At 45.2% G+C, this 27,193-nt stretch overlaps 1 protein-coding gene across 1 annotated transcript; it reads left to right on the top strand.

Annotated features, from left to right (window-relative positions):
* The first annotated feature begins 166 nt into the window (after positions 1-166).
* TNFSF8 (tumor necrosis factor (ligand) superfamily, member 8) lies at positions 167-26,843 on the top strand. Its single transcript, XM_005880930.2, has 4 exons — positions 167-653; positions 10,777-10,819; positions 21,140-21,211; positions 23,960-26,843. The coding sequence occupies exons 1-4, from the start codon at positions 459-461 to the stop codon at positions 24,349-24,351; spliced, it is 702 nt and encodes a 233-aa protein (XP_005880992.1). The 5' UTR covers positions 167-458; the 3' UTR covers positions 24,352-26,843.
* The last annotated feature ends 350 nt before the right edge of the window (positions 26,844-27,193 follow it).

The raw sequence follows: 27,193 nt of genomic DNA, 5'->3' as shown, positions 1-27,193 counted from the left end.
GAGGCATTTCTGACAGGTCTTCTGACCCGCAGGCCTCCCTGAAGTGTGTGTGCAGCTTCTCAAGCAGGAAGGCACTTTGTGGCTGAGTCTAAATGAAACAGAAGTGACTATGCTCGCGCGCACGCACACACACACACACACACACACACACACACCAGAATAGGGAAACCGTCATTTTCCTACTTGCCCTCTGACATCAGCCACCTCCTGAGTCGCTGCAGTGTGTCTGCGCTCAACCTAATCCCTGGCGATGAAAAATGAGCCTCTCCCCCACTCATGCTGCTGCCTTGCGCCTCACGCCCCCAGAGAAGAGTTTCTTTGTGAGGCAGCTGGTGAAGGTTTTTTTCCAAGTCACATGATCCAGGATGCAGGGGAGAATCCTTCTTGGAACCGAGATGGGCCCAGAACCGGAGCAGATGAGGAGCGATAAGGTGTGATGTGGGGAAGACTATATAAGAATGGGCCCCAGGCTGCAGCGAGCACTCCACCGAGTGGCCCCTTCTCAAGACACAGCCATGCACGAGCCAGCAGGCTCCGTCGCCAGCCACTGGGGGACCACGAGCCGAAGTTACTTCTGCTTCACCACTGCCACGCTGGCTGTGTGTCTCGTCTTTGCTGTGGCGACCATCATGGTGCTGGTGGTTCAGAAGTCGGTAAGTGGACTTCTCCTCCTCGCCTTTCCTTTCTGATTTACGTTCAGTTTTCCCCAGAGAGAGCCTTGGGAATCAGCTAATAAATTAGCGGCGAGGTTTGAAAATAAAAAGTGCATAGATCATGTGGAGAAAGGGAGTAGAGAAACGGGAACTTACTCTCTGAAATATTTTGGCTTTTGGAAAGAAAGGTTTGTTGAGCTATCATCTCAAAACTTTCCAGACTCCCTGAGCCAACAGAGGGAGGAGAGCTCTCAGCTCTGAGAAATGAAGGGTTAAATCATGTAGAGCCAGGGACTCTGAGCAAGGAAGGAGGCAATAAGGAAACCGGGTAACATTATTTGCACAACTTCTTCTCATGTTTTCAAAGTCTTCAGACCAGATTCCCAGGGTCTATATTCTCAGATCAAATATTCCTGAGATTCCTGTGATCTCGTCCATTGCCAAGGGCTTTTTTTTTTTTTTTAACAAGAAGCTAAGTGTCCAAGGCCAAGGTCTGAAAGGGAAGGGGGCAAAAGGGAAGACCAGGGCCGCTTAGAGCTTTGAGCATTTCAGCATTAAAACCCACAAGACAAATTGAAAGCTCCCTCACAAGTCAGTGCTTTGAAGAGCTGAGGGTCACAAGAAACAGAGCCCAGAAATGGATCATAGAAATGTTTTTAACGCCTGTTCCCTCCGAGACTGCTCAGAATGCTGAAGCTACAAGCCATGACAGGTGCGCATGGTAGAGTCACACCTCTCAGGAGGCTTTGTTTGAAGTACAGTGTGAGCTTTGGTGCAAAAATAGAAGCGATGAAGGAGGAAGCCTTCTCATATTTTAAGAAATTGGTGTTTACAGAGAATCCACCCGTAGGTGTTATAAAGAGCAGTGTCTGGAAGTACATGTTGTTGAATTTTGGAGTAAAGGTTTTGTTAATTTTGATAGCTTAAAAACTGTACCCTCTCCCCACCCTGCCAGAGTGAGAATATTTCTGTTTGTTCCTTCATAGTTCCCACTTGTGGTGACATTACAGCCCTGCAGAATTGCCCTGGTTTCCCTCCCACTCCCTTAGGCTGAAGGCTCTGTAACTCGTGGATTACTAAAAAGAATCGGGCTTTAATAGACTTTGGTATCTTTTCTCAAGTGTCCTCAAGCTTTGAAATTTAAATGATGCTGTGAGTCTCATATCTCCATAAAAGTGAAAGAAAACAGAATTTCTCTATTTGATTTCATTGGTAGAGTTTATGAAACTCGTCATTTAATGGCCTTATCTACATCTACTAAAACTAATACTCTGAAAACATTCTAGGGCACTCTTTTTTTGGTAGAGGCTGTATAATTTTCTGTAATTCTAATTTGATGTAAACCACAGGTGTATCACTTTATAGCAATGGCCAAAGAAAAGAAATTGAAGTGGCCTTTAAGGTATTTAAAGTTTGCATCTAGAACTTGAGAAAGAGAAGAGAAGAGAAGAGAAGAGAAGAGAAGAGAAGAGAAGAGAAGAGAAGAGAAGAGAAGAGAAGAGAAAAGAGAAGAGAGGGATGGTGATGGTGACATATAAAGCCAGAGAACTCCAGAATGGTTCTTATTAAATCCCAGTTTTAGTTGAATTGATTCTTTTCATAAAGGAACTGGCATTGATCTTTCTGCCTCATTTTTGTAAACATGTAAAATGAGGAACAGAAAGGGGACAGAGCTTGAACTAAGTTCATCTTGAGAAAGTGGTAGAGTCAGCTGCTTGCTTGTTTAATGAGAAAACATTCCCTTTTCCAATACAGACAGCAATAGAAGCACTAAGAAACTTTGTTCTCAGTCTTCTCTGAGGAGCTTTATTACCTTGTGCGTCCATTTTTTTGACTTAGCCCTCATGTTTAGATGTGAAAAGATTCATTTCACAATCTGACTGTGTGGTTTGGTATGCTATGATTTCTTAGCCTGAGAAGTATCAGTTACTCACTTAAAAGCAGTGCTAAGTATTAAGTGTTTTACACATTACTGTTTCTAATAACTTGTTTAGATATTAACTGTTATAAGAGATGAGAAGGGTTATCTCCATGAGCTCAAGCATTCAGGGAAGGCTTCTTCAGGAAGAGAGAATTCAGGCGGACTTTAGGGTAGGTGTAACTTAGACAAATAAAGAGACTCTAACAGGACTTCTGCTTTAAAAAAAAAAATCAATGGGAGATACCCAAGGAACTTAAACTCACATCCCAATTATTGAAAACGAAATAGGTTCATGGCCACATAGCACTCTGTGAGGATGGATGGGGGCAGGGGTAGAGAACCATGAGAAAGGTTTTACTGGCATAAGAAGTGACAGTTGTACATAAAAAGGCACATGTACAGACAAAATTAAAGTAAGTCATAATCTATTTTAAGTGATGGAAAGGAGGCACCTAGGGCTACCATAAGACCCTAAGTTAAGGAGACAGAACAGGAAAGTTTAACAAAAACTCCACTGGAGACTGAAGATTTGGGTTGGCTTGAGAGATGTGTATAACTTCAAACAGGTGAAGAAGGGGGATCAAAAAAGAGGGCCCTCCTGGTCAATAGAACAACATGAGCAAAGGGATAGAGAAGAGAAGATGTAAGTCATGTAGGAAAATCAACAAAGATTGCCTTGAGGTTTGTCCTGAAGATCAAATAACTCCAAGGTCAAACTCCTTGGGTGAGACAAAGAAGGCACTTGGGTTTCAATCACAAATTTTTATTGAGCATCTACTGTGTGCAGACACTGTTCTGAGAAATGGGGATATATACAGCCTTGAAAAAGCCAACAGAAGTCCTGCTTTCATGTTGCTTATGGAACAGTAGTCGAATAATACCTCTGTGTCTGTGTGGTTGTACTTTGTTTTATTTACATTTAAACCAGTATACTTATTATAAAATATTATATTTAAATTACTTAAGAGAAATAAACAGGAAACAAGGAAAAAGGGAGAAAAAAGTAACAGTCTCTTACACCCTTCCCACCCAACCACCAATCCCCCTTTCCTGAAATAACCACCATTAACAGATACTTCCTTGTCCTTCCCGAAATCTGTGTATCTACAAATATATAGTACACACATATAATTATAGTAAACTCATAAATTTGCATCTTACTTTATTGACTGGCAGTATATCTTGGGGAGTCATCCATGCCAATACATGGAAATCCACGTATTGTATTGAATAACTGCATTATAATTCGTCTGTGTCTAGAATTGTGCTCGCTGTGCATGTCTACAAGTATATCTGTGGGATAAATTCCTAGCTGTGGGACTAGAATGTATATTTCTCACTTCAGTAAATATTGTCAATCAGCTTCCAAAGAGATTGTACCAGGATACTCTTGAGGAAGTAATAGTACTACCAACAAAGAGACATCTCTTCCCCTCAAGACAAAGAAAGAAAGGTAATTGATTATTGAATGAGCACAACATAGTACACACAGGTATGTCAGGATGAAATTCCACATAGTTTATACAGCAAAGCAAAAACAGTAAAATTTCTCTTGTCTCCTCCAGAGACAAAGGGTTAGTTGGAGAAGGAGGCAGGCTGCATGCCAGGCTTACTCTAGAAAGGACTGTCTCTGCTGCAAATCTGAGGCTGGGCTTATCCAGCCCCTTGAGAGATCCATTTACATTCAACAAGGTTAGAGCAAAGCAAGAGGCTCAGGATCACTAGGTTTGAAAGGAGGCCCTTTGTAGAAAGAAAAGAAAGCAGCTGCCTCCCTTCTCTTTATAAGCAAAGAAAATTCCTTTTTAAAACAGTGTATCCTTGCCAAGAGTGGAGCAGTGCCTGTTTAAGGGTAGTGAGTGGGGCGGTGGTCTGGTTTTTCTAGTTTACTCCTAAGTTTAAATAAAATAAAGAGGTGTGTTGAAACGCCCTGTGATGCTTCCCTCTACCCAAGTTACTCTCTTCTCAGGGTCAAGCCCTATGCTTGATCCAATGGGCCGTGATGGGAGGACCGAGTGGACAGGGCAGGACTTCTGTTTTCTGGGAATTTCTAGTTTGGGGCAGAATGGCACAGAATGCCATAGACCACAGGAAAGGAAGACAGTTTCTGCTTAGGAACATCTTTGCAGTGAGGGAGGGGTTTACAGAAGAGCTGGAATGCAAGCTGAGTCTCCTTCAAGGTTAGGAGGATCATGTCTTATGCCCAGAGTTTTATTTTGAAAATGTTCAACCTTCAGTAAACTAGAACAGTAAATACTCATATAACCTATATACAAAGTTGCAAACAGTGTGACCTTTTGCCTACATGGATTTCAGCCCATCTCCTGCTTACTGCAAAGACATTCTCATAGCCGAGAGAGTTAATGTTAATTCAGTAATATCACTTAATAATGATATGCAGCCCATACTTTAATTTCCCCACTTGTCCAAAGACATCTTCTACAGGCACTGTGCCCTGTTTGGTTTGGAGATCCAGAATCCACTCTCAGGTTGCACACTGCATTTGGTTATTCTTATTAATCTAGAACGTTGCTATTTCAAGGGTGGTCCTGGAAGCTGATTAGAAATGCAGAATCCCAGGCCCCATTCTAGACCTACTGGATTGAAATTTTCGTTTTAACAAGGTCCCCAGGGATCTATGCACATTCAAGCCTGAGAAGCAATGATCCAACCATCTTCTCTGCCCTTTGTTCTTTGTTTCCATGACACTGACTTTTTCGGAGGGTCCAAGCTAGTTTCGTTGTAGAATAACTCACCTTTTGGATTTGTCTTAGTGTTTACTTGTCATTATATGAGGGGAAACATTTTGGCAGTTATAGTGCACAGGTAATGTTTTATATACTTCTTATTGTAGTACGGCTAGAGACATATGTCAGGTTGTCCCATGAGTGGCAATGATGGTTAGTCACTTGATTAAGTTGGTCACCATTGTCTATCTCTTCTGTAAAACTCTTTCTTTCTTTCTTACTAATGAGTAATCCATGGGGTGATGCTCTGGGGGTAGAAGGTTAATGATTGCCTGATTCTATCACTACTTCCACATTTATTAGCCGGCATTCTCCGATGGAGAAGAGCTCTCCATTGGAAAGATGGGGCAGGTGGAGTTGGGACAGAGCATTCCAGGTGAGGGAAAGAGTGAGCAGAGGTGCATTCCAGAGGAAGGCAAGCCCAGGTGTGAGGAGAGTAATGGAGAGCCAGAACTGTGGTCAGTTAGGCTGCACAGGGGAGCAGCAGGAAGTAGACCCAGGTGGCAAGAAGCATTGATGGAGGAAGGGGAGAGGATAGGATTCCATCCCCATCGGCAGTCCAGGAAGAAGTTTTCCTCAACCCACACTCAGCCTCCTATAGCCATTCCCCATTCCTTGGAAAAGGAAGACCTCAGGTGTCCTAACTGACTGTTGAGTGATGGCCTTAAGCCCTGGTTCTTCAAAGTATGGTCCATGGCTTAGCAGACTGGCATCACTGGGAGCCCATTAGGAATGCATAGCTTAAAGACTCATCTCAGACCTACTGAACCAGAACCAGCATTTGAACAAGACCCCCACTGGGAGAATCATTGCTTGGAACCACTCTATTCCAATTCCCACTTTCACTAACCATATCAAGACAAAGACTGCTAATACAAATCTTCTTTCTCCTGGGGATTTTCTATGACCTCCATCCACTTTCTCATAATGTCCCAGGAGAATTTTTTCTGCCTCAGCTTAATCCTGCCCTACCCTAAGAAAGGCATTGTGGTATGCCATCCAACTCAACACACCTGAGTTTGAATCCTCTCCCCGCTATTTACTATCTGTGGGGCCTTCTGTAATCATTAAGTCACTTCTCTAAGTCTTGTTTAGTCACTAACTCTTGGAGTAAAGGCCAAATAAAATAAGGCATTTAACCTCAGAGGATTAAGTGCTTAGTCATGTTAACTTGAAAATAAGAGGCATTTCTGGCAAAGATCTCTGTGACCCACTTACAAGACAGCGTGAGGCCAGCAAAGAAGGGGATATGGAGTCCCCTTTGGCCATTTTCAATAAAGAGAGCATCTTCCATCAAAAGCAAATTTGGGAGCTGATTCCCCTGCACAGCATTAGGATCAAGAGAGTAGCCAAAATAGGTACAATTTTCAAGCATTCACTAACACTTTATATATAACATTTTATCATGCCTGCAACAACTCAGTGGAGGGAAGGATAATTAGCCCTGTAATCACAGTGATTAAAGGAAATGAGGAAACAGAGTCCTCGGTAGGCAAGATGATTGGGATTGATTGGGTCATTTCACCTGGATGAGCAGGTTAAATGTGACAGTTCCTCTCTCCATGCACAGAAATGTTGGAGGCACCCATCAGACACCCAGAGTCTAAGCCGAAAGAGGTACACTGAAGGAAGTGTAGCTGCTTGGTAACCATGGAGATGAAGTTTCCTGAGCTACTCAATGAAGCTGAGAATGACAACCTGAGGGTCCATTGGCTTGTGCCTGTGTCTAGCCTACATACTTTTCCCCTCAAAGCCAAATCACTGAGCAAGATGGTTCACATTTCCCCAGCCAGGATCCAGATCCCCAGGCAAGACATGGGAGAGAATTCTAGGATGAGAGGCACCTGCCAAAGAGAAACTAATGGACAGCCCTTAGCATAGTACCCAGGGCACATACAGTCCTCAGCAAATTTTAAAAGCCATCATCTCTTTGTACCTTGCGTTTCTATCTCCAAATGGGAGGGGAGAGGAGGGAAGAATGAGCTTTCCTATTATTAGCCTCTGAGGATAGCCACTATTCTGGGGAAGTGGAAAGAGCACCAGAGAACTTTGGTTCAGATCTGCCACTAGCTGACTCACGAGTGCCTCAGTTTCCTCTTCTGTAAAAATAGTTTGATGGACTGAGAGATGTCTAGGCTCCCCTCTGGCTCTGATTCTCTGATCTTGCCTACCATGGGCAGCCAGGAGAAGTAGGAGACTTTGTCCCAAGAGCTCTTCAAAACAGGAATAGCCACACTCCTGTCTTGGATGCCCTGGGCATCCAAGGTTTAAGCCACAGGACTCTTTCTTGTACAAAGATGCTTTGTTTCTGACCTCTCCTGTCTGAAGTTAGGAAACCAGAAAGCCCTCAAGTGACAGACAGAAGCCTCCTCTGACCTTCTATGAATGAGGTCCTCCTCCTAGATATTGCCTCTTACAATCGTACTATCTAAAGTGTGTTCTGTGGGCCAGCAGCAGCAGCAGCAGCAGCACCTGGGAGCTTGTCAGAAATGGACTCCCAGGCTCTGCCCAAACCTGCCAAGTCAGAATTTGCATTTTAACAAATGCCTAGGAGGTACAGCAGTCCCCTCCCCACCCCACCCTTAACTGTGGTTTCAGTTGTCCGTGGTCAACTTTGTCTGAAAATATTAAATGGAAAATTCCAGAAATAAACACTTCTGAGTGGTGTGATAAAATCTCAACACGTCCCACTTCACCCACCTCCATCCAGTCCAGAGGATGTGAATCATCCCTTTGTCCAGTGTCCCCATGTTGTGTGTACTCCCCACCCACTAGTCTTGCGTGGCCATCTGAGTGGTCAGGCCCACTGTTGCCCTATCATATTGCTGTGTTTGTGCTCACACCACCCTCATTTACGTCACAATGGCTCCAAAGCCATCGGTAGCAGTAGTGATGCAGGCAATTTGGATATCATTTAAGTGAAAAGCTATGTATATACAGAAAAACCACAGCATCTACAGGTTTCAGTATTTTCCATGGTTTCAGGCATCCACGGAGAGTCTTAGGGTGTATCCCCCTTGGTTAAGAGGAAACTAGTACACAATCTTGAAATATTCAGACTCTTTTCCTTTTTGGCTCTTACTGCAACCTGAAATTCTTATTATATATTTATTTGTGTATTTTAAATAACTACTTTAATAGCTAAGCCATAAAACCCACAGGATGTTTTCCAACACTAACTTGGTGCCTGGCCTACACCAGGTGCTCATTTAATATGTGCCGAATGTATGATTCTCTGGTAGTTCCCACCTGCCCGTGGCCCTGGGACGGCTCTATGTTTTTGTTTTTCCTGCGGTGGCATTCTCTCATGGTACCTGCATACTTTCCTGGGCAGCCAACCAGGTCAATGATCTTAGTACCGCACCCAAACATAGATGATTTTCTTTGTACATTTGAACATCACACTAATCAATGGTCATGCTCAACAGTAAATGAGGTGCTGATTAAATTTTGAAATGCTGTTTATTGTCTCACAGAGGCAACACGGGGGGGGGGGGATTTTATGATGTCAGGATTTCCTATGAATTGCAAGCATAACTGAGAAAACACAATGAACAGCATTGTTATTTAAGTTAAGAGCTTTCAACTAAAACAATAAAATCATAGACTATTAGAGCAAAGAGGGAAGGACCTTCCAAGTCAAGTTCACTTTCTTTCCCCTGAAAAGCTGATGCCCAAAAGTTTAGACTGACTTCCAACGTCTCCAGATTGGTGCTATGCTAGGGCTTTGCCTTCAGGAGACTTCTAAACTCATTACAACCCACTTGGCCTGGAGAAGAGATCCATTTACCAGGAAGGCAAAGGACAGAGCCCCTGGGGAAATCCTATATAATAAAAGCCTAATATGCAAATTGACCAAACGGCAGAACGACCTGTCGATATGACACGCACTGATCACCAGGGGGCAGACGCTCAATGCAGGAGCTGGCCCCTGGTGATCAGTGCACTCCCACAGGGAGAGCACCGCTCAGCCAGAAGCCGGGCTCACAGCTGATGAGCGCAGCAGCAGTGGCGGGAGCCTCTCCCGCCTCTGCAGCAGCACTAAGGAGCAGCAAGCCGAGCAGTTAGGCAGTTAGGAGCAGCGAGAAGGCGGGCAGTAAGGAGCAAGGGGTCCAGAACTACGAGAGGGATGTCCGCCTGCCGGCTTAGCAGGCCTAAGCCGGCAGGTGGACATCCCCCAAGGGGTCCTGGACTGCAAGAGGGCACAGGCTGGGCTGAAGGACACCCCACCCCGGCCCAAGTGCATGAATTTCATGCAGCGGGCCTCTAGTGATAGAATAAAAGGGAACTCCAGATGGTCCTAGTTGTTTGTACTAAACGCTAAGAAAAGAAGATATGGGCAACTGCTAACTTCTTGCTCTGATAGATTGGGAAGGTGTTTTTATCTATTCATTAAAGGTCTCTAGGTCTTTATTAATATTGTAATCCAATGAACCATAGGAGATTCCCAACCTGGACAGGACAAAAGATGAGTAAGACATTTCATTCCTCCTTGGCAGGACACCTGAAGGGTGTCTCCATGGCTGAGGTGGGAAGTAGGGAGAGGGAGACTAGGTGTGCGGAAGTTAGTCTCTGTAGAGTTAGTTGGGGTGAAGAACTGTGCCCAACTGCTCTATTGCCTACTTGCTCAGTGCACCTCAGAAAGACCTCCCTTTCATCCACTGCAACCCCCCAGCCCAGGAGGTCCCTCCAGAAGACAATCTCTTTCTATCAAACTCTTACTTATCTGTGTCAAGATTGATGTATATATTCATGTTTATTCTAGAATAAAAAATATGAAATATACAGTGAATATATAAATATATAAGATATCTGCATTTATTTATGTTATATGTCTATAAATATTTGGATAATCTATCCAATTTTAAGCTGGTAATAAATTCAGAGGACAGGGACTCAATTTAATTATTTCATTATCCTCATGATGTTTGGCACATAAAAATTCAATTAATTCAGAATTTCCAACCACAGGAGGGATATAAATGTACCTTCCCAGGTATGTTTACAACCTATTTTTACTGTTTGATGAAACAAAGATGGAAAAAACCCACATGTATTTATATTTGATTGTTCTTATGTTGACTGAAGGGGGGGAATAACACATGTGGAGGTGAAAAAAAAAGCACTAGACTGGGGGTTGAGTTGCAGATGCTGGTCCCTGAGCTGCCATAAATTTTTCATTTTCTCTCTCTCAACCCTGGCTCCTGCCTGTGAAATGTGGATAGTAACTGAATTGCTTTTCTGATAGGCATGTTGTCAAGCAAATGCATAAGCAAGTTCATCATAACTAAGTCAGTGAATTTATCTTTTAAAATTTAAGAGTCAGATGGAAGGTGAATTCTAAATTGCACAGTACTTTGAGGACAACCAAAATGGAAAATAAAAAGGTGAGTTGTTTCAATTGAATATCTTCCTCACACCATTTTCTTTTTTTCTTTCTTTCTTTCTTCTCTTCTAGGACTCCATTCCAACTCCCCCAGGAAAATTCCCCCTTAAAGGAGGTAAGACCTTGGGGTTAGGAGTAAATGTGTAGTGAATCATCCACACGACATCATAGTTGTTCAACAGCGAGAGACATCATGGCAGCGCCCAACAGAAAAGAGGGTGGAGGCAGAGGTGGGCTGCTTAGGGCGGAGCTGCTGCAAATTGATTCACCAGAGCAGGCTGTGATCCACAAGCTCATCCCCACACGTTTCCCACCACCCCTCACCTCTCCCACTGATGGAAATTCTACCTCTGGCATAGGCTGTCGCATAGACATGGACAGGAATACAAAGCAGTGTTGTGTTAAGAGCCTGAAATCTGGAGTCAGGCAAATGTGGGTTTGAGTCTTGGCTCTACATTCCACGTAGGAGCCTCAGTTCCTTATTTATGAAATAGGAATAATACTACTACCTTATGAAGGTATTCAAGAAGCCAATCAGATCTCATCCATACATTGCTTGGCATGGCGACAAATACATAGTAATCATTAAATAATTGGTAGCAGCCAAAATGCATAATGCAGTTGAGGACTTGGGAAAACAGACCCTTCTTCTCCACCCCACCCCTCCACACTTCCTATCATTGAAGTCACTAAAATGCATTTGTCTCTACTCCAGAGGGCTGGTAAGCGGAGTTAGGTTCACAACAAAGGTGAAAACATTGAGATCATCTGAATAATCTTTCCATAGCACAAAGGAGGAGAAGTGTTGTGTCCAAGGACATATGGAGCCAAACCTAGAATCCAGATTTCCTCATCTCTAATCCAGTGGTCTTATCACCCAAGAACATTAACCCATCTCAGTTCTGTAATCTTTAGAATCTAGGTAACAAGCACAGCTGGATAACCAGACAGCTCAGAGAGAAAAAAAAGGAAAAGAGAAAGGATGGGTTATCATAGGCACCCAGGTAGAGACACCAGAGCATCCTTAGAACCAAAGGAGGACACAGTGTCTGGACACAGCCTCTCACACCAACAACATCACAGCACGGCCCCTGGAGAGAGCTCCCATCATAGGCTGCCAAGCACAGGGATTTTAACTAGTGGTTCTGCCCCTATGATAGTTTCCACCAGTCCAGAGTGGAATCAGAAAAAGGAAGACAAGGTCACCCATTTTCTCAGAGCCAATTATTTGTAAGTAAGGGGCACTCCTTTGCTCTGAGAGTATATACTTTTCTAAAATGTTAAAATGGTCTTTCTTTTGTAAGATGAAGCTGATATGGATGGAAGTTAAGTTGGTTTGCTTTTTGTCCAACTTATTTTTTTGTTTTAATGGTCACAATAGGCAAAATCAAAAGCTGCCCGCTCTGTATGGGTCACTGAATTTTCACTTGGGGTAATTTCATCGATCCATGAAATCCAAAATGTGGGCGCCATGGACTAGATCACAGTCAGATCTCTTCTTATCTTGGCCATCACTGTGAATTATCAGAAGAGAAACTAATCCAGTCTCAGTTTACAATTTAATGTTTCTGCAACATTAGCATAAAAATGCTAATAAAAATCCCCACTAGGGCTATGTAACTTTTGGAAAGGGCCTTCCAGTACCTCCCTTGGGTAGATCTTACCTCCCTCCTGGGAGCGAGCAACATGGGGATTTAGTGATCCCATTTTGCAGGTGAGGAGCTGAGGCCCATGCAATCAAGGCGACTTGTCTAAGGTCGTCCAAGGAGCTGCTGGTCGTCTGGGTTCCTCTCCATTTCCCTGCATGACATGCTTCAGCCATAAGCGCCCATCACCCACTGTGTGTGGTCCCTAGCTTGCTCCTGCTTTTAATGCAAGCCTACTCTCCCCTTCACGGGGCAGAATGCAGGCCTGCTGGGAAGGAGAGGTAGAAAGTATAGTCCCAGGGAGCAAGACCTGGTCTCCAGAACCAACCTTCACTCCAGCAACTGTTTCTCTGGGCACATCTTTCTTCCTCCCCGGGCCTCGTCTGTAACTGAATATACTCAATGAACTGGAAAGTCCTTCCAGCTTTGACACTTTATGATAATTCTGTTGTTTAATAGGTGAATATATAAGAAAAACTCTAACAAAGCCCTTGAGGCAATCTGCAGCCAGGGCTCCTGCCCTCAGCAAGCCCGCCTTACACAGGCACACGCAGCACCTTGTCTCCTTTGAAAAGCCATTGCAAGATATTCCAGGCAGAGCGGAAGCAGCTCCTGGGAGGGTGCTCCAGAGGCAGCATGTGGTTTGTCACTGGAGCGGACCAGGGAAGAAGCCAGACACTTTCCGGGAGCCCTGTGTCACCGGCTGATGGAAACTGTCCCCCAGGAGCAGGAAATGGGCAGCAACCCAGAGCCTAGGAAGCAGGGCCGTGCCTGTGCACTAAAGTAACAGCACAGCCTGACAACCAGTTGCAGGGAAACCATGGAAAACCAAGCCCTTTGTGTAGGGAAAGGAGTTCTCAGTCCCAAGACAAAAGCTTCCTATTCCCACCCAAAACACTGGTCACCTGCAGCCACCTCACACTTGCTCTGTTGTGCTTAGGACTCAGTAGACTGCTCTGGGGTTCAGCCAGGACTGTGGGCCAGCAAGAGCCTGGGGAGAACCTCCCATCACACCCTCCTCTTCTCGTCCAGAAAACAGAGTTAATAAATCTCGCACAGAGCCGCTGAGAGGGTGACATGGGACAGCACGTACAACCGTCTCTGTCACCCGTGTCCTTTGGACACATGGTCCACTCTATTCTTTCATCGTCAATAAGATGGCTTCACTCCAGCCCATATATGGCGAGGAACCCAGGGGGGCTGCCGGGAGGGCGAGGCTTGTGCTGCTTCTCCTCACCTCTTGTTCTGATCTTCCGTTTCCACCACATTTTGAACCTTGCGTGTGCTCATGTTATATGGCTTATTTGTCCAAACCACAGACTGCGGACACCTCTGCCTTCTTTCCCGAGTTCGCACAGCACCCTGCCTTGTGTATAGCAACGTTTACAGCAGGCTTCGGGGTGTGGAGAAAGCGGGTGGGCGGTGCAGTTCACGCAGAGGACCATGCACATGGCATACTGTGCCCTTGTCCCGGGAGGCCGCTGTGGTCCCAGCCACGGGGCATTGCTGCAGGGACAGCATTCCTCTTGGGTTCAGCCCTCCACCATGCACACTGACCCCTCTCCTTCCCACCTGTTTCTATGTCCTCCTTCTCCCCATTCCCACCCCTCACACACATATACATGCTTCCCCTCATAAACTCTGCAGAAAGTCCAATTCCACTGACTCTATTTTGTAGAAAAATTTTTGTCCCCTTGGTCTCACTCCCAGGCCTTCCCAACATCCCAGCAACCAAATGACAGTTCTTCCTGGCACTAGAGGAATTCTGTAGACAAGTTTTAAATCAGTTTTCTTTTATCCCCTCACTTCATATGAATGAGGATCCAGCAGGGTAAAAATAATTACCATCGATGTGCCAAGCACTGGCCTGAGGGCTTTGTGATTCACTCACGCTTTCCTCACAACAAGCCCCAGGGATAAATAGTATCTTTATGTGTAGGTATGGAAACTGGTGCACAGAGAGGTTTACTGACTCACCTAAAATTGCACAGTTAGCAAGGAGTGCGACAAGACCTCAAAATCCAGGCTGGCCTGCCTTGGAGCCTTTTTGCTTAACCAGGGCTGTACCACCAGACGCTTAGTAACACGCAGCTGCTTCCTTCCAGTCCCCCCACCCCCCACCCCCACGCCTGCCCCAGTTCTCTGTGGCTGGACTCCTCCCATCTCCTCCTCAACTCTCAGCCCCTGCTCCAGCATCTATTTTGTTGCCGATGAATCATGCTCTCCATTATGCTGGAATACGTACCTACAATCCAGTCATTGAAGCAACTCACTTTCTCTTGCAAGAACTGGAATTTCCTGCTTTCTAAAATATCAAAAGTGATGGGGGCCAGCCAGATGGCCTGACTCTGGCATGGACTTTGCTTGGAGCATAACTTCCAGAAATCAAGCAAATATCTTGGAGCATAACTTCCAGGAATCAAGCAAATATCTTAAGATTTGTTGGCCATTTAACTGTTCTAATTTATACATTTTGCATGGCTTGCTTGGCAGACCACCCTTGTCCCCATGCCATGTCCTTGCTAAACAGAAAATGTGAGCATCAGAGAGATCAAGCAAGGTTGGCTCTCTAATTGCACCTAGTGAGCCCATGCCCAAAGAAACAATAAAGCTGCCCATAGAAAGGCAATAAAGTTAAACCACTCAGGCTGGCTCCTCACCAATCCCCAGCTATCCCCAATGTCACATGACTGCACTCCACAGGGTCACAGCCCCACCAGGACCCTGCGCTGCAGCAGAAGAGGCAGGTGGAGGAGCAGCAGCCCCCTTTCCTAGAAAGACTGCAACTAGCAAGCAGAGACCCCAATTCTACTGGCTGGACTGAGCTGGATCTAGATAGGCCAACCCACCAGATGTTGTCGCTTTTCTTCTTTTTTCATAGCAAGAGGGGGTACCTCTGCTTAGTGGGAAATTTCTTTTCAGACAGTCACAGGCCTCTGAGAGCCTATTTGCTTCTCCTTTTACATTAAACACACTCACTGCAAACCCTCTCTTACACTCGCTGTCTTGTTCTTAAGGCAGAACTAACAGGAATCGGGAATCTCTTCACAAGAAAGAAAACAGAAAATGGGCCACTCAGAATAAAGTGGGATAGGGTGCTGGAGAGGCCATCTAGAGTGCTAAGGGATCTATACCTAATCCCACCTATTGCCCCCAAGAGGAGAGAGGGGGTACTAGGAGGGGAGGGGGGGAGGGAGGGAAGGAAAATAGGAGGAAAGGGGAGGAAAAGGGGGGAGAAATATTCTGATCCCTGAGAAATTTTAAAAATTATACTTGAATTTAGCACATACAAATCATAAGTCTCTAAATACAGAGGAAATCCTCATCTTTTAACTATAAGGAAAAATGAAATAAATAGAGGTGGGGAAGGGAGGAGGGACTAAGAGAAGAAGGAAGGGAAGAAGGGAGGGGAAACAGGCCTATTCCTCAAACTTGCTTCATCACTTATTTCACCCTAGACTTCCGGACACCACATGTGTTGGTTTATATTTCTACAAAGCCCAGCAGTGCAAGCCCCAAACCACAGAATGGGAGCCAACCATTATTGAATATACTTTGGGTGACAGATAGAGACTCCTTGTTATGCATTATCTCATTCAATCCTCCCAGAAACCCTTCAAGGGAGTTTATGATTGTCCTCACTTATAGGAAAATTCAGAGGCTGAGTGACTAGTAAGTGGCAGAGGAAGAACTTGAACCCAAGCCAGTCTGATCCCAAGCCTAACATGCTAAGTGTGCTGTCACACTTCTGCATCTAGAATAAGCTAGGAAGTTTTTTCCAAACGGAATTTAAAAGGTTAGCCGATCGCACTGCAAGACTCCAGATTTACTTTGCCTTTTAGCTTGTAGACTTTAAAGGTGCTTCTTAAATGCCCCCAATAATATCCATTCAACCTGCATTTAGTAGAAGCGAATTTCAAGAAAATATCCACAGGGTCAGACAGGTTTATCTTACATACTGCAACAGGTCAGGATTGAAAAGCCCCAACATCCTAAGGAACCGTCAAGGGATTCAACTGAGTTGCACCTTGATCTCAGTTTGTACTACTGTTCACTTTTTTTGTGTTTAACAGTGAGCATGCCAGCGTGGGTAGTCCCTAAAACTGCTGTTTGTAAGTCCAAGGTCACCTGTCATAGAGTTTCTCCATCACTAGTTGGCCTGGGGGCATCAAGAAAGCGGTTAAGTTAAAGCCAGTTGAGGATGAACTTTGATTCCAACTCCTACCGATACTGGAGAGACTCTCCCCTAGATGTCACTGTTGGGACTCTCCTGGCTATGCTCCCAGGCGGATGGAATAGAAGCCAGGACAAGGTAGATGCAGAGGCATCAGAATAACTCCTCTCCTTCCTGGGAGGATTAAATATTTTCAACAGATGGAAGGAGGATTCTGCACACTTTTCCGGAAGTGTCAGATGGCCTCAAACACTTATATACGTAATTGAGACACTCTGATCCATCAGGTAATGCCATGTTTTACCTGATGTGTGATGAGCTGTGTTTTAATGAGCATTTCATCAGCCAGATTGCTCTGCTAAGTGGTATTGTTAGGAAAAGAGGAGTCTGGGAGGAAGGGACTACCACTTGCTGGCTGTCTCCTCTATGTCATATTCTGCATTGCCCACTGGACATCCATAATCTCATTGCATCATCACTACATCCATACATTTGGGTTGACTGTTATCCCCACTGTTATAGATGCAGTCACTGAGGGTCAGTAAGAGGCAGTGGCAGCTAAAAGCCTTGACCAGAACCCAGGGGCTTGTTTTGAGATGCACTGTGTCTGTCTCATCCCGATATCAACCTGTATGGTGCCTGGCACTCAGATACATACCATCTGGCTGAAGTGGTTAGTGTGGCTTGTTTTGCCACCCTGGGCATTGTTGCATCTTACTGTTAGCCTGACTGCCCCTGACCGATGACTTGGCAGGGTTCGGCACAAGGGCCTGGAGTCACTTTCTGGTATTCTCCCACAAGGGGGAGCCCAGAGATTTGTTTGCCTAGCACCTCCAGCTGTCCTGTTTTCCATCCAGGGTTTATGGTGGCTGCAAACCCACTTCTTCTCTGCTCCATAGGAAGACCAAACAATAGGAACAGAGCCTTAGACTAGGAGTGTTCTGAGCCCACTGCTCCTGACCTACTGCGGGGTCTTGGCCACACTTTCAGCCCCTTTGGGTTCAGTCTCCCCACTCATAGGACTAGGATCATGGTTAACTTGGCATCTAATGGCACTTTCAGGCCTAACCTTATAAGATCTCAAGGTGGGGTCCAGTCTTCAGATTATCACTATTCTGACGTCTAGAACATGATCCTTTCAACTACCTTAAGCAACACCTCTCTTCTGTGCAGCTAGCTAGGAGGGTTTCATTGCCACATATTACTCTTAGGGCTTTCAAAAAAAGCCTAAGAAAGTTTCATGATCCTTCCAGAGGAGTCCAAAGCTTGGGAAAAGAGCTTACAAATCTTTCCAATTGGAAGGCCTTGCTCCTCAGAAGAATTCAGAGTACTTGAGTTGTTTGAAGGATGGAATGCCCCACATAAGGAGTAAGGAGCCCTGGACTCTGGTCCTGCCCCTGTCACTAACTCACAGGGTGACCTAGGACAAGCATGCTGTGGGGATAACATAGAGGAGCACATATATTATGTGGCTACCATGCCTGGCCCCGGTGACTTCTCAGGGAATTTCCATTTCTATGAACCATGCAAATCCTAAGGAACCAGACTATAACCTTGATTATCCCAGAGCTAAAATGTTCTGTTCTACCATGGTATGTGTCTGGAAATCTGAATATGTGAAGACAGTCTCTTAGCTGGGATAAAGCAACATGCCCACAAAGGCAGACAGCTGGGGCTGGGACTAACTTTCCCCCCGTAACAGGCCTGGCAGTATACAGTGAGTCTACACAGCCTACTAGAACAGGCTAGATGGGCCTTTCTAGATCATCAAATCCACACTGCTCTTCATCTAGATAGGGACACAAGAGCCCAGAGAGGGGAAACTCCCAGGCCCCCAACTCAACCATGACTTACAGAAGGTTCTCATTTTCCCCATGTAAGTCTTCAGCTCTTCAAACTGACCCCCACCCCCAGACATGACATTCATCTGGGAAATGAATGAAACAGGGAGTGTGTTGCTCCCTATGCTCCCAGCATCCCAGATTCCAGGGACATGATAGGATTCCAACTATATGTAACACTAGCTATTCATAAGTCACTCCTCATCTTCATAACCAAAAAAGAAAGTCAGATCATGGTGTTCCAGGGTGATGAGGAGACATGAGCCACATATAAAGTTCACCCAGCTCTTGGCAAGCACCCTACAACTCTGAAAAGCCACCCAATGCCTCTTTGACTGGCACCAACTGGTCAGATATTTGAGGTGCCAGTACTGCGACTTCCAGTGTGGTTTTTGTGTCCTCAGATGAGGTCCTCCCATCGCCTCGCCTGAGAACTGGGGATAAGAGCAGCGTTGGCCATTAGCTGAGTGCACTTGGAGCCTCAGTGTGTGGGCTCCACAGAGCAGGCTGCACCATCTTCCTGCTAACAGCCTCCTTGTCAGGTGGCAAAGGCCCCTCTGGGCTCCTCTCCAGGTTCAGCCACCCCACCCATTCCATTTAAAACTCCTCCAGCATCCTGGGTCCCTTTTCCTTAGCCATGTCATGGGGGGCTGCCCATGTTTTTCCTTTCTCTTGAAACCATCTAAAAGGTTCAAGAAAAATTAAAATACGCCATGCCATTTGACTTCAGGAAATGCAAATGTTTCAAAATAAGATGTGTGTTTTTCCATCCTTGGGTTTCTCAGAATTACAACTGAGGTCAACCCACCAAACATGCAAAGAGCAAAGGGGAAAGAACAAAAGCAGTTGCATGTGTGAGAGGCAAGCCCAGGCTTGTACTTCTGTAGTCATCTGCCTATAGAAGCTCACCTGAGATGGCATGCTGGGGGGGACCTCTGGCCTATGAGCAGAGCCTGTCCTTGCTGGGATATGTTGGCCTCAGTCCACGACACGAGTCTTATCCTCTCATGTAATCTAACAGAACCTGCAGGACTAGTGGGAGAATGAACCCAGGTGTTATCTCAACCCCGAGGGGAAAAGCAAGCCAAGCATCCCATTCACCTCGCTCATGCCTTGAACACTTAGCTGACTTTCACAGAAAGATGGAAGAGAGAAGAACTGGATGATTCAATTCAACAAACATTTGTGGAGCATCTTCTGGGCTGGGCAGTGGGGAATGTATGAACAGTAGTCTCTTTACAGTCCAATGGAGGAAGATAGGCAGGCAGAGGGAAGGGTCAGACAAATATGAGCTATTATTATCATTACTAGCACTACTATTGCTACTATTATTATTAATTAGGACAGAAGATGAGGGACGAGAACCCAGAGAGCATGGATGCCACGTGGAGGAGCATGGCCCTGATCCTGCAGAGCCTCTTTAAGGGTTGAGGACAGACAAGGATGAACCCACCCTCTGCTCCTGCGGAAGGGGCCTCTAGCAGCAAACTTGTTCAGACAGCAGAGGGAACTCTCCACTTAACATTCAACCTTTCCAAGTCCAGTGCTGTGAAGAACCAGGAGAGATTTTTCTTGGGCCTGGGAGGAGAGGGCGGTGAGGAAGACTGTGAGTCTGAGTACTGCTCAGAGACCAGTAAGCAAATTCATAACTGAGGTGGCTTCAATTGAATTGGCTCCTGGCTGCCTGGTGTCTGATGGCTGGAATGAATAGTCATTTGTGATATCATCCAAAAGATGTCAGTGTCTGGTTATAGACCTACCAGTTTTACAGCCGGGAAAACCAGGCGCAAAGACAAAAGGGAATTTGTCCAGAGTGAGTTGAATTCATGAGGCACTGCAGGAAATGTGTAACTTGGTTCTTAGCATACAAAAGAGTTACTATAATAAGAAGAAGCTAAGCCACCATCACCAATGTATATATTTAAAATATTTTTATATCTTAAATACCATAATGACATAAACATTGTCTTTTTCCACCTGCCAAGGGAGCTCATGATAGAAGGCTCCCTGCTTAGAACACTTTGATCCTATATCCTCTTAAAACTGAGCACAAGGATGTGTTTATCTTGATCCTATATCCTCTCAAAATTAAGCACAAGTGTGTGTTTATTCCCACTGTCTAGCAAAACAGCCTCAAGGAGGAAGCCTAGCTTCTGGAACCGTGTAGACTTGGAGGTGAATCTCAGCATTTCCACCAACCTGCTTGACTTGCACCACTGACCATGTGTCTAAGCATCAGAATTAACCTTGCAGAGTTATTCTGAGAATCACATGAGCTGAAATACGTACAGGTACCCCACCCAGTGTTTGGTGCCCTCTTACGGGAAGGACAGCAACAATTTCCATCATATATTGTCCTGACTGCCCCCACTGGCTGAGTGGCCTGGGACAAGGTACTTCATCTGTCTGGTCCCCAGGCTTTTTCTCTCTGTCCAAGGGACTTAATGATACCTCTCTTATGGAATTTCCCCAAAGATGAAGTGAGGTAAGATAAGTAATCGGACAGGAATGGCACCTGGTACACATAGGAACCCAGGTCATATATGTTTTTGTCCCCCCAACTTCCAGTCTTTTGTAAAAGCCCAAGTGGAAGCAATCAACTTTTTGAAATCTAAGGTACCTGATGGCAAAATGAGAAACACACAGATAGATCTCCTTTGCCCCCAGATGGAAACTGAATGGTAACTGTCTCCATCAAAGGGTCACGGAAAAAGGTCTGGTATCTCCAGGTCCCAGAGCAGAGGAAGACAGTCAACATGTGCTCTTGTTTTTAGGAAACTGCTCAGAGGACATCTTATGTATCCTGCAGAGGGCTCCGTTCAAGAAGTCATGGGCCTACCTCCAAGGTCAGTAACCAAGCCACTGAACCCCAACCACCGAGAGCCACTTCCTGTGGTCTTCCAGAAACTTCTAAGCCAGAGGCCATAAGTAGAGGCCCAAGGCCAAATGTGACCTGCAGATGTATTCTGCTTAGCCAGTAAGCTTTTGTTTTTTAATCATTTGAATTAAAATTCCTTAGGGGGAAAGAGAAGAGAGTTACTCTAAAACTACAAGACTCATCTTTCCTCAGCCCCATTCCCTCCTTCCCTTTGCCTACCTGGCCCCTGAAGGCATCTGGGCCCCAACTCCACCACTTCTATTCTGCCACCTACAAGTTGCAGGCCACATGCATAGTGCTTTTCCTCATACAAGGAAAGCAGGCTCTTAAGCTCTGCCTCTATCAAGTTATTCCCAAGGGAACCACAAAACTGCCCTGTCCCCAGATTGACAGCTTAATGAACATGTCGGCACAGGGCCTATTTGCATATTGCAGCAAGGTAAGAGGCCCCTTCTAAATGAAATAATGAGAGCTATTTACACTGGGAAAAATGAGATCTGGAGAAGATATCCAGGATTCTCTGAATAGCCCTTCTGCTCATTTTAGAAATTCAATTTTGCAGTTAAATTAGTTTGCACTTTTCAATTGAATTGCAATGAGGTTTAAAGGGAAGAAGACATAGAGGCAATTAAAACGAACACACCAGCTTCCCAGCTCTGAAAGGCACCCTGACCGATCAGGGCTGATGTTCACTTGTTAGGGCTCAGAGAGCCTTGGCTTCTGACATGAACATGTTGGCTTAGAGCAGTGGTTCTCAACCTTCCTAATGCCGCAACCCTTTAATACAGTTCCTCATGTTGTGGTGACCCCCAACCATAAAATTATTTTCGTTGCTACTTCATAACTGTAATTTTGCTACTGTTATGAATCGTAATGTAAATATCTGATATGCAGGATGTATTTTCATTGTTACAAATTGAACATAATTAAAGCATAGTGATTAATCACAAAAACAATATGTAATTATATATGCGTTTTCTGATGGTCTTAGGCGACCCCTGTGAAAGGGTCGTTCAACCCCCAAAAGGGTCGCGACCCACAGGTTGGCGACCCACAGGTTGAGAACCGCTGGCTTAGAGGATCTGCTAATGCTCTGCTTTTCTACAAACCCAGCTGGGAAGAGCCCCTTAAAGTATCTACGTGTAAAGGGTCTACACAGTCATGTTTGGCTGCCCTTTCAAAGAGAGGAAGACATTCAAAAATTTAGACAATGAATGGCTAAAGGATACATCTTAATATGAAAGCAAATAGACTAAGATTCTCCTGGACATCTTAATGCCTAAACTGGTTACTAACTGAACACAAATAAATGTCCTATCTCTGATATTTTGTGCAATGCCCACCAAATAGTAGTCCTCCCATTGATCAAACATTTATTGATTGATTGAAAAAATGAACATGAGCCCTGGCTGGTTTGGCTCAGTGAATAGAGCGTCAGCCTATGGACTAAAGGGTCCCAGGTTTGATTCTGGTCAAGGGCACATGCCTGGGTTGCAGGCTTGGTCCCCAGTGGGGGCAGCCAATCAATGATTCTCTCTCATCATTGATGTTTCTCTCTCTCCCTCTCCCTTCCTCTCTGAAATCAATAAAAATATATTTTTTAAAAATGAACATGATAGTACAGAACTTGTGGGGAATACAGCCCAGGAGGTTATAGTCTGAAAAGGCAAAGATAATCCTATCTAATAAAGAGGGAATATGTTCATTGACCCTCACGCTGTTGCAAAGATGGCACGCCCACAGCCAATAAAGAGAAAATATGCTAATTGACTGCCCCACCCTCAAAGATGGCGGCACCCACAGCCACAGGATGGCAGGGCCCAGTCCCCTCAGCCCCGCTGGGGCAGCAGGTGCGCAGCAAGGCCGGGCCCAACCCCAGGCAGGTGTGGCAAGGCTGGGCCCACCCCTAGGCAGGCCCAGCACTCTTCGCACTTGCCTCCGGAGTCCCCCAGTCCCCTCAGCCCTCCAGCCGCCCAGGGCCAGCCTGAGGCACAGGCAAGCCTCAGATGGCAGCTGCCCAGCTGCCCAGAGCCGCCTGTGGCTTAGGTAACCAGGGCCGGCTAAGGCTTGCACTGCCAGCAGTGGCAGCAGCAGAGGTATGATGGGGTGTCACCTTCCCCTGATCACCAGGTCGCCTCCCGCCCCTGAGGGCTCCTGGACTGTGGAAGGGGGCAGGCCGGCTGAAGGACCCCTCCTCCAGTGCATGAATTTTCATGCACCGGGCCTCTAGTAATTATGATAACAGAATCCTATATAATAAAGAGCTAATATGCTAATTAGACTGAACAGCAGAACAACCATCCGGACAACTGTCTGGATGACCTTTTGGATGAAGCTGGGGCTGCAAGGGCTGGTCAAGGCTGCAAGGGGCTGCGAGGGCCGGCTGAAGTAGCCAGGCTGTGAGGGCTGAGCCTCTTGCACGAATTTTGTGCATCGGGCCTCTAGTAATGTAATAAGTGGAAAACAATTCTATAGGAGGTTCAGACCCTCAACTTTGGCATTGGAAAAAGGGAAGAGGGGCAGTTTTGTAGCTGTGCCTTAAATATTAAGCAGCACCTAGAAAGAGTAACACAGGAGATATTCTGGATAGTTGGGACAGCAGATAATATAGAAGACAGGAAGGAGTCTTGAAGGGGGAACTTTGAATAAAGGCTTCAAATTTTCTGGTCTGCATTCTGCCCAATAATTGTGATTTTGTTTTTCCTTCTCTTTCCAGTGTCAAAGCACATAAACAAAACCAAGTTGTCTTGGAACCAAGATGGCATTGTCCATGGACTCAGATATCAGGATGGGAACCTGGTGATCCAGTTCCCAGGTTGGTACTTCATTATTTGCCAACTGCAGTTTCTGGTGGAATGCCCAGAACATTCTGTCGACCTAAAATTGGAACTTCTCATCAACCAAGATGTCAAAAGGCAGACTTTGGTGACAGTGTGCGAGTCTGGAGTACAAACCAAAAACATATACCAGAACCTCTCTCAGTTCCTGCTGGAGCACCTCCAGGTCAATACCACCATCTCGGTCAAGGTGGATAAGTTCCAGTATGTGGATACAAACACCTTTCCTCTTGAGAATGTACTATCCATCTTCTTATACAGTTCAGACTGAACTCTTTCTCCTGGCCTCTACCATACAGCACCTCATCCATCCAAACACTTGGGCAAAAAGGAAACTAGACCAAGACTGAAACCACAAAGGGTATTACATAGTATGCTTCTCCTTCTGTCTGTTGGAAAGATACAGCTCCAGGGTTAAAAAGAGAGTTTTGAGTGAAGTGTCTTTCAGAGAGAAGGCAAGGAAGGAATGTCGTGTGGTGGACAGAGCCCCCAAAGGGAATCAGAAGGGATGGATGTATGTTCCAACCACTAACTCACTGTATGACCTGGACCTATTCCTTTCCCCTCCTTGGAACTCAGGATCCACGTCTGAAAAATGAAGGGGCTGGATTCGAATCTCTCCAAAGTCTCCTCCATCTCAGAAGACCAGCCTCTCTCATCACAGACCTGGGAACTAAGATTCCAGACAGCGTTCTGGAAGCCCCCAACCAAAGGGAAGGCCCCCCCACCAATGTGAAACCAATGGTACTGGCAGCATCTGGCTGCACACCACCTCAGCAGAGTCAGAATTTGGAGACAAAATTCAGGGCACCTGCCAAATGGTGTGAATTGTAGGACCTAAAATGCATAAGAAAGGATTGCCAAACTGACCACCCAGAACCGAAGAGGCCTTGTGGATATTTGGGAAACCATCTGACCAGGCTTGACTCCATTCCAGTTAAGATGGACAAGAACTCACCAACAGAGAGTTTCTGTTTCCTGTCAGAAAAGTGCTATGCCTTCAGCACACTCTCAAATCATAGTGCAATGGGCAGGAGATGCAATCATTTGGTCAGGGCATAGCTGCTGCCATCTCCCACATGATCTCATCCTGCTCCCTGCTTCAAACACCTCTCAGAAAATCATTTCTGTGAGAGCTTTTAAGGCCCCACAAAGTTGTTGACAGACAATGACAACCTTGGAAATGGTTGAATATTATGAGCAAATGACACAATCTATGGTTGTAAAGAACTTCTCTGCACAATGACAACCTCGTCTCCTGATTTGGATAACCAGGAGATTCTCTAGCTCCATCAATCCTTACAACTGTCCATCATCTCTGAAGCAGCATCTTATTGTTTGAAAGTTCCACTGGACTTAAAGTGTAAGCTGCTGAGGTTATTCCTCAGAAAGAAAAGGGGCTCTTAACTGCTACACAAAAGAATGAAACAAAATTTGCATGTTTCTCAAGAAGGAGGAGAGAAAAGAAAGGTGTCAAAATTCAGGAAAGTTTGTCAAAGTTTAGAAAAGTTCTAAAAGAAGGGGAAAAAATCAGCAGGGGTGGTATGGATGAGAAGGACTTGGGAGAACAGAAAAGACTAAAGGGAAATTTTAAGTCCTTTGCTGAACAGCATGCTCTGTTGCCTCCTCCTAGGTCAGTGAAATACTCAGTAAAAGTCTACATTTCTCTTAAATGCTTCTGTGAGTAGATTCTTGGGGAGCAGGGCGCATTGGAAGAGGTGTTGCACTCAGCAAGACAAGAGATACGTGATAATAACACAGACAGGTTTTGAGGGCCAAAAGCTAGAGAATAAGGTGGCCTGTGGGCATTTGAGTTCTACCCTAACTCTGTAAGACAAATGAATCTTGCTTTAAACCAAGTCATTCATGCATTCCTGGAAAGGTATCTGCAACCTAAGCAAATGTCAACGAAGCAATTTTTTACTGTTTCATATTCCAACTCGAGAAAGGTTTCATTTGCACTTTTCACCAACCATCCTCTGAGCAGAGGTGCCTCACTTTGACATTGTGAGTGATTCTCAATATTAGTCTCTATCAAGCAATACTCTGAAAGCCAACAGCTGAAGACATAGGGAGCACAGCTTAAAAGGAATCTTGTAGCAAGACAAAATAATAAGAGAATAATCTTTAGTAATTCACCTGATATGTAGGGGGTGGACAACCTAAGAAGTTCAAAACTAAATTCTGTTACTCTCTGAGGGTTAACCAGCCCCCTGGGAATATTATGAGCAAATGACACAATCTATGCAAATAAAATAAATGATTTTTGTAACTGGGAATTCAGGCTACCTGAAACATATATCTCTTTGGTAAAAACTCAACTGCCCAATACATACATACATACATACATACAAACACACACACACACACACACACACACTATACTTGTAAAACTTGTAGAGGAGGATGAGTTGATAAAAAAGTAACAAGTCAATGAAGACTAACTGTATTCCTGCCCTCGGGAAAATTCATACCACTGATTATTCTGACACAAGGCAAGAGCCTTTCAGTCAAGAAGATACACTAGTCATTTGTATCATCTCTGGAAAGATCCTGAGAGATAAGCAGAGCCAACGTTTGAAAGGAAGTCCAGTGAAAGGCAGGGGCTTGTCAAGTCCTTACACATGATTAGTAGCAGAGCCAGGAATGGAGTCCAGCCTCCTGTCTCCACTATTTCCCATTGGGCTTTATTGGTCCCCTCCACAGCCTTTCTTTAAAAAAAAAATTATATATGTCTCAGAGAGGAAGGGAGAGGGAGAGAGAGATAGAAACATCAATGATGAGAGAGAATAATTGATCGGCTGCCTCCTGCATGCCCCCTACTGGGGATGGAGCCACAACCCAGGCATATGCCCTGACTGGGAATTGAACCAGTGACCTCCTGGTTCCTGGGTCTATGCTCAAACACTGAGCCACACCCAGCTGGGCAGCCTTTCTGTAATTCCTCAGGTCACAGCTTTGGAGCCCTGCATTGGAGCAGCCAGTGTTCAGGGCTGTCCCCTGTTCTGCCTCTGCCACTCCAGTCACTGCTGGATGATCATGCTAATGTGAGACACAGATGGTCTCCAGATTCAATAAGTGGCCAAATCCAGAAAAAGGTTAGAGTCCCATGA

This window comes from Myotis brandtii, unplaced genomic scaffold (genome assembly GCF_000412655.1).
Source record: "Myotis brandtii unplaced genomic scaffold, ASM41265v1 scaffold658, whole genome shotgun sequence".
Lineage (NCBI taxonomy): Eukaryota > Metazoa > Chordata > Mammalia > Chiroptera > Vespertilionidae > Myotis > Myotis brandtii.
This window is presented reverse-complemented; position numbering and strand designations above follow the sequence as displayed.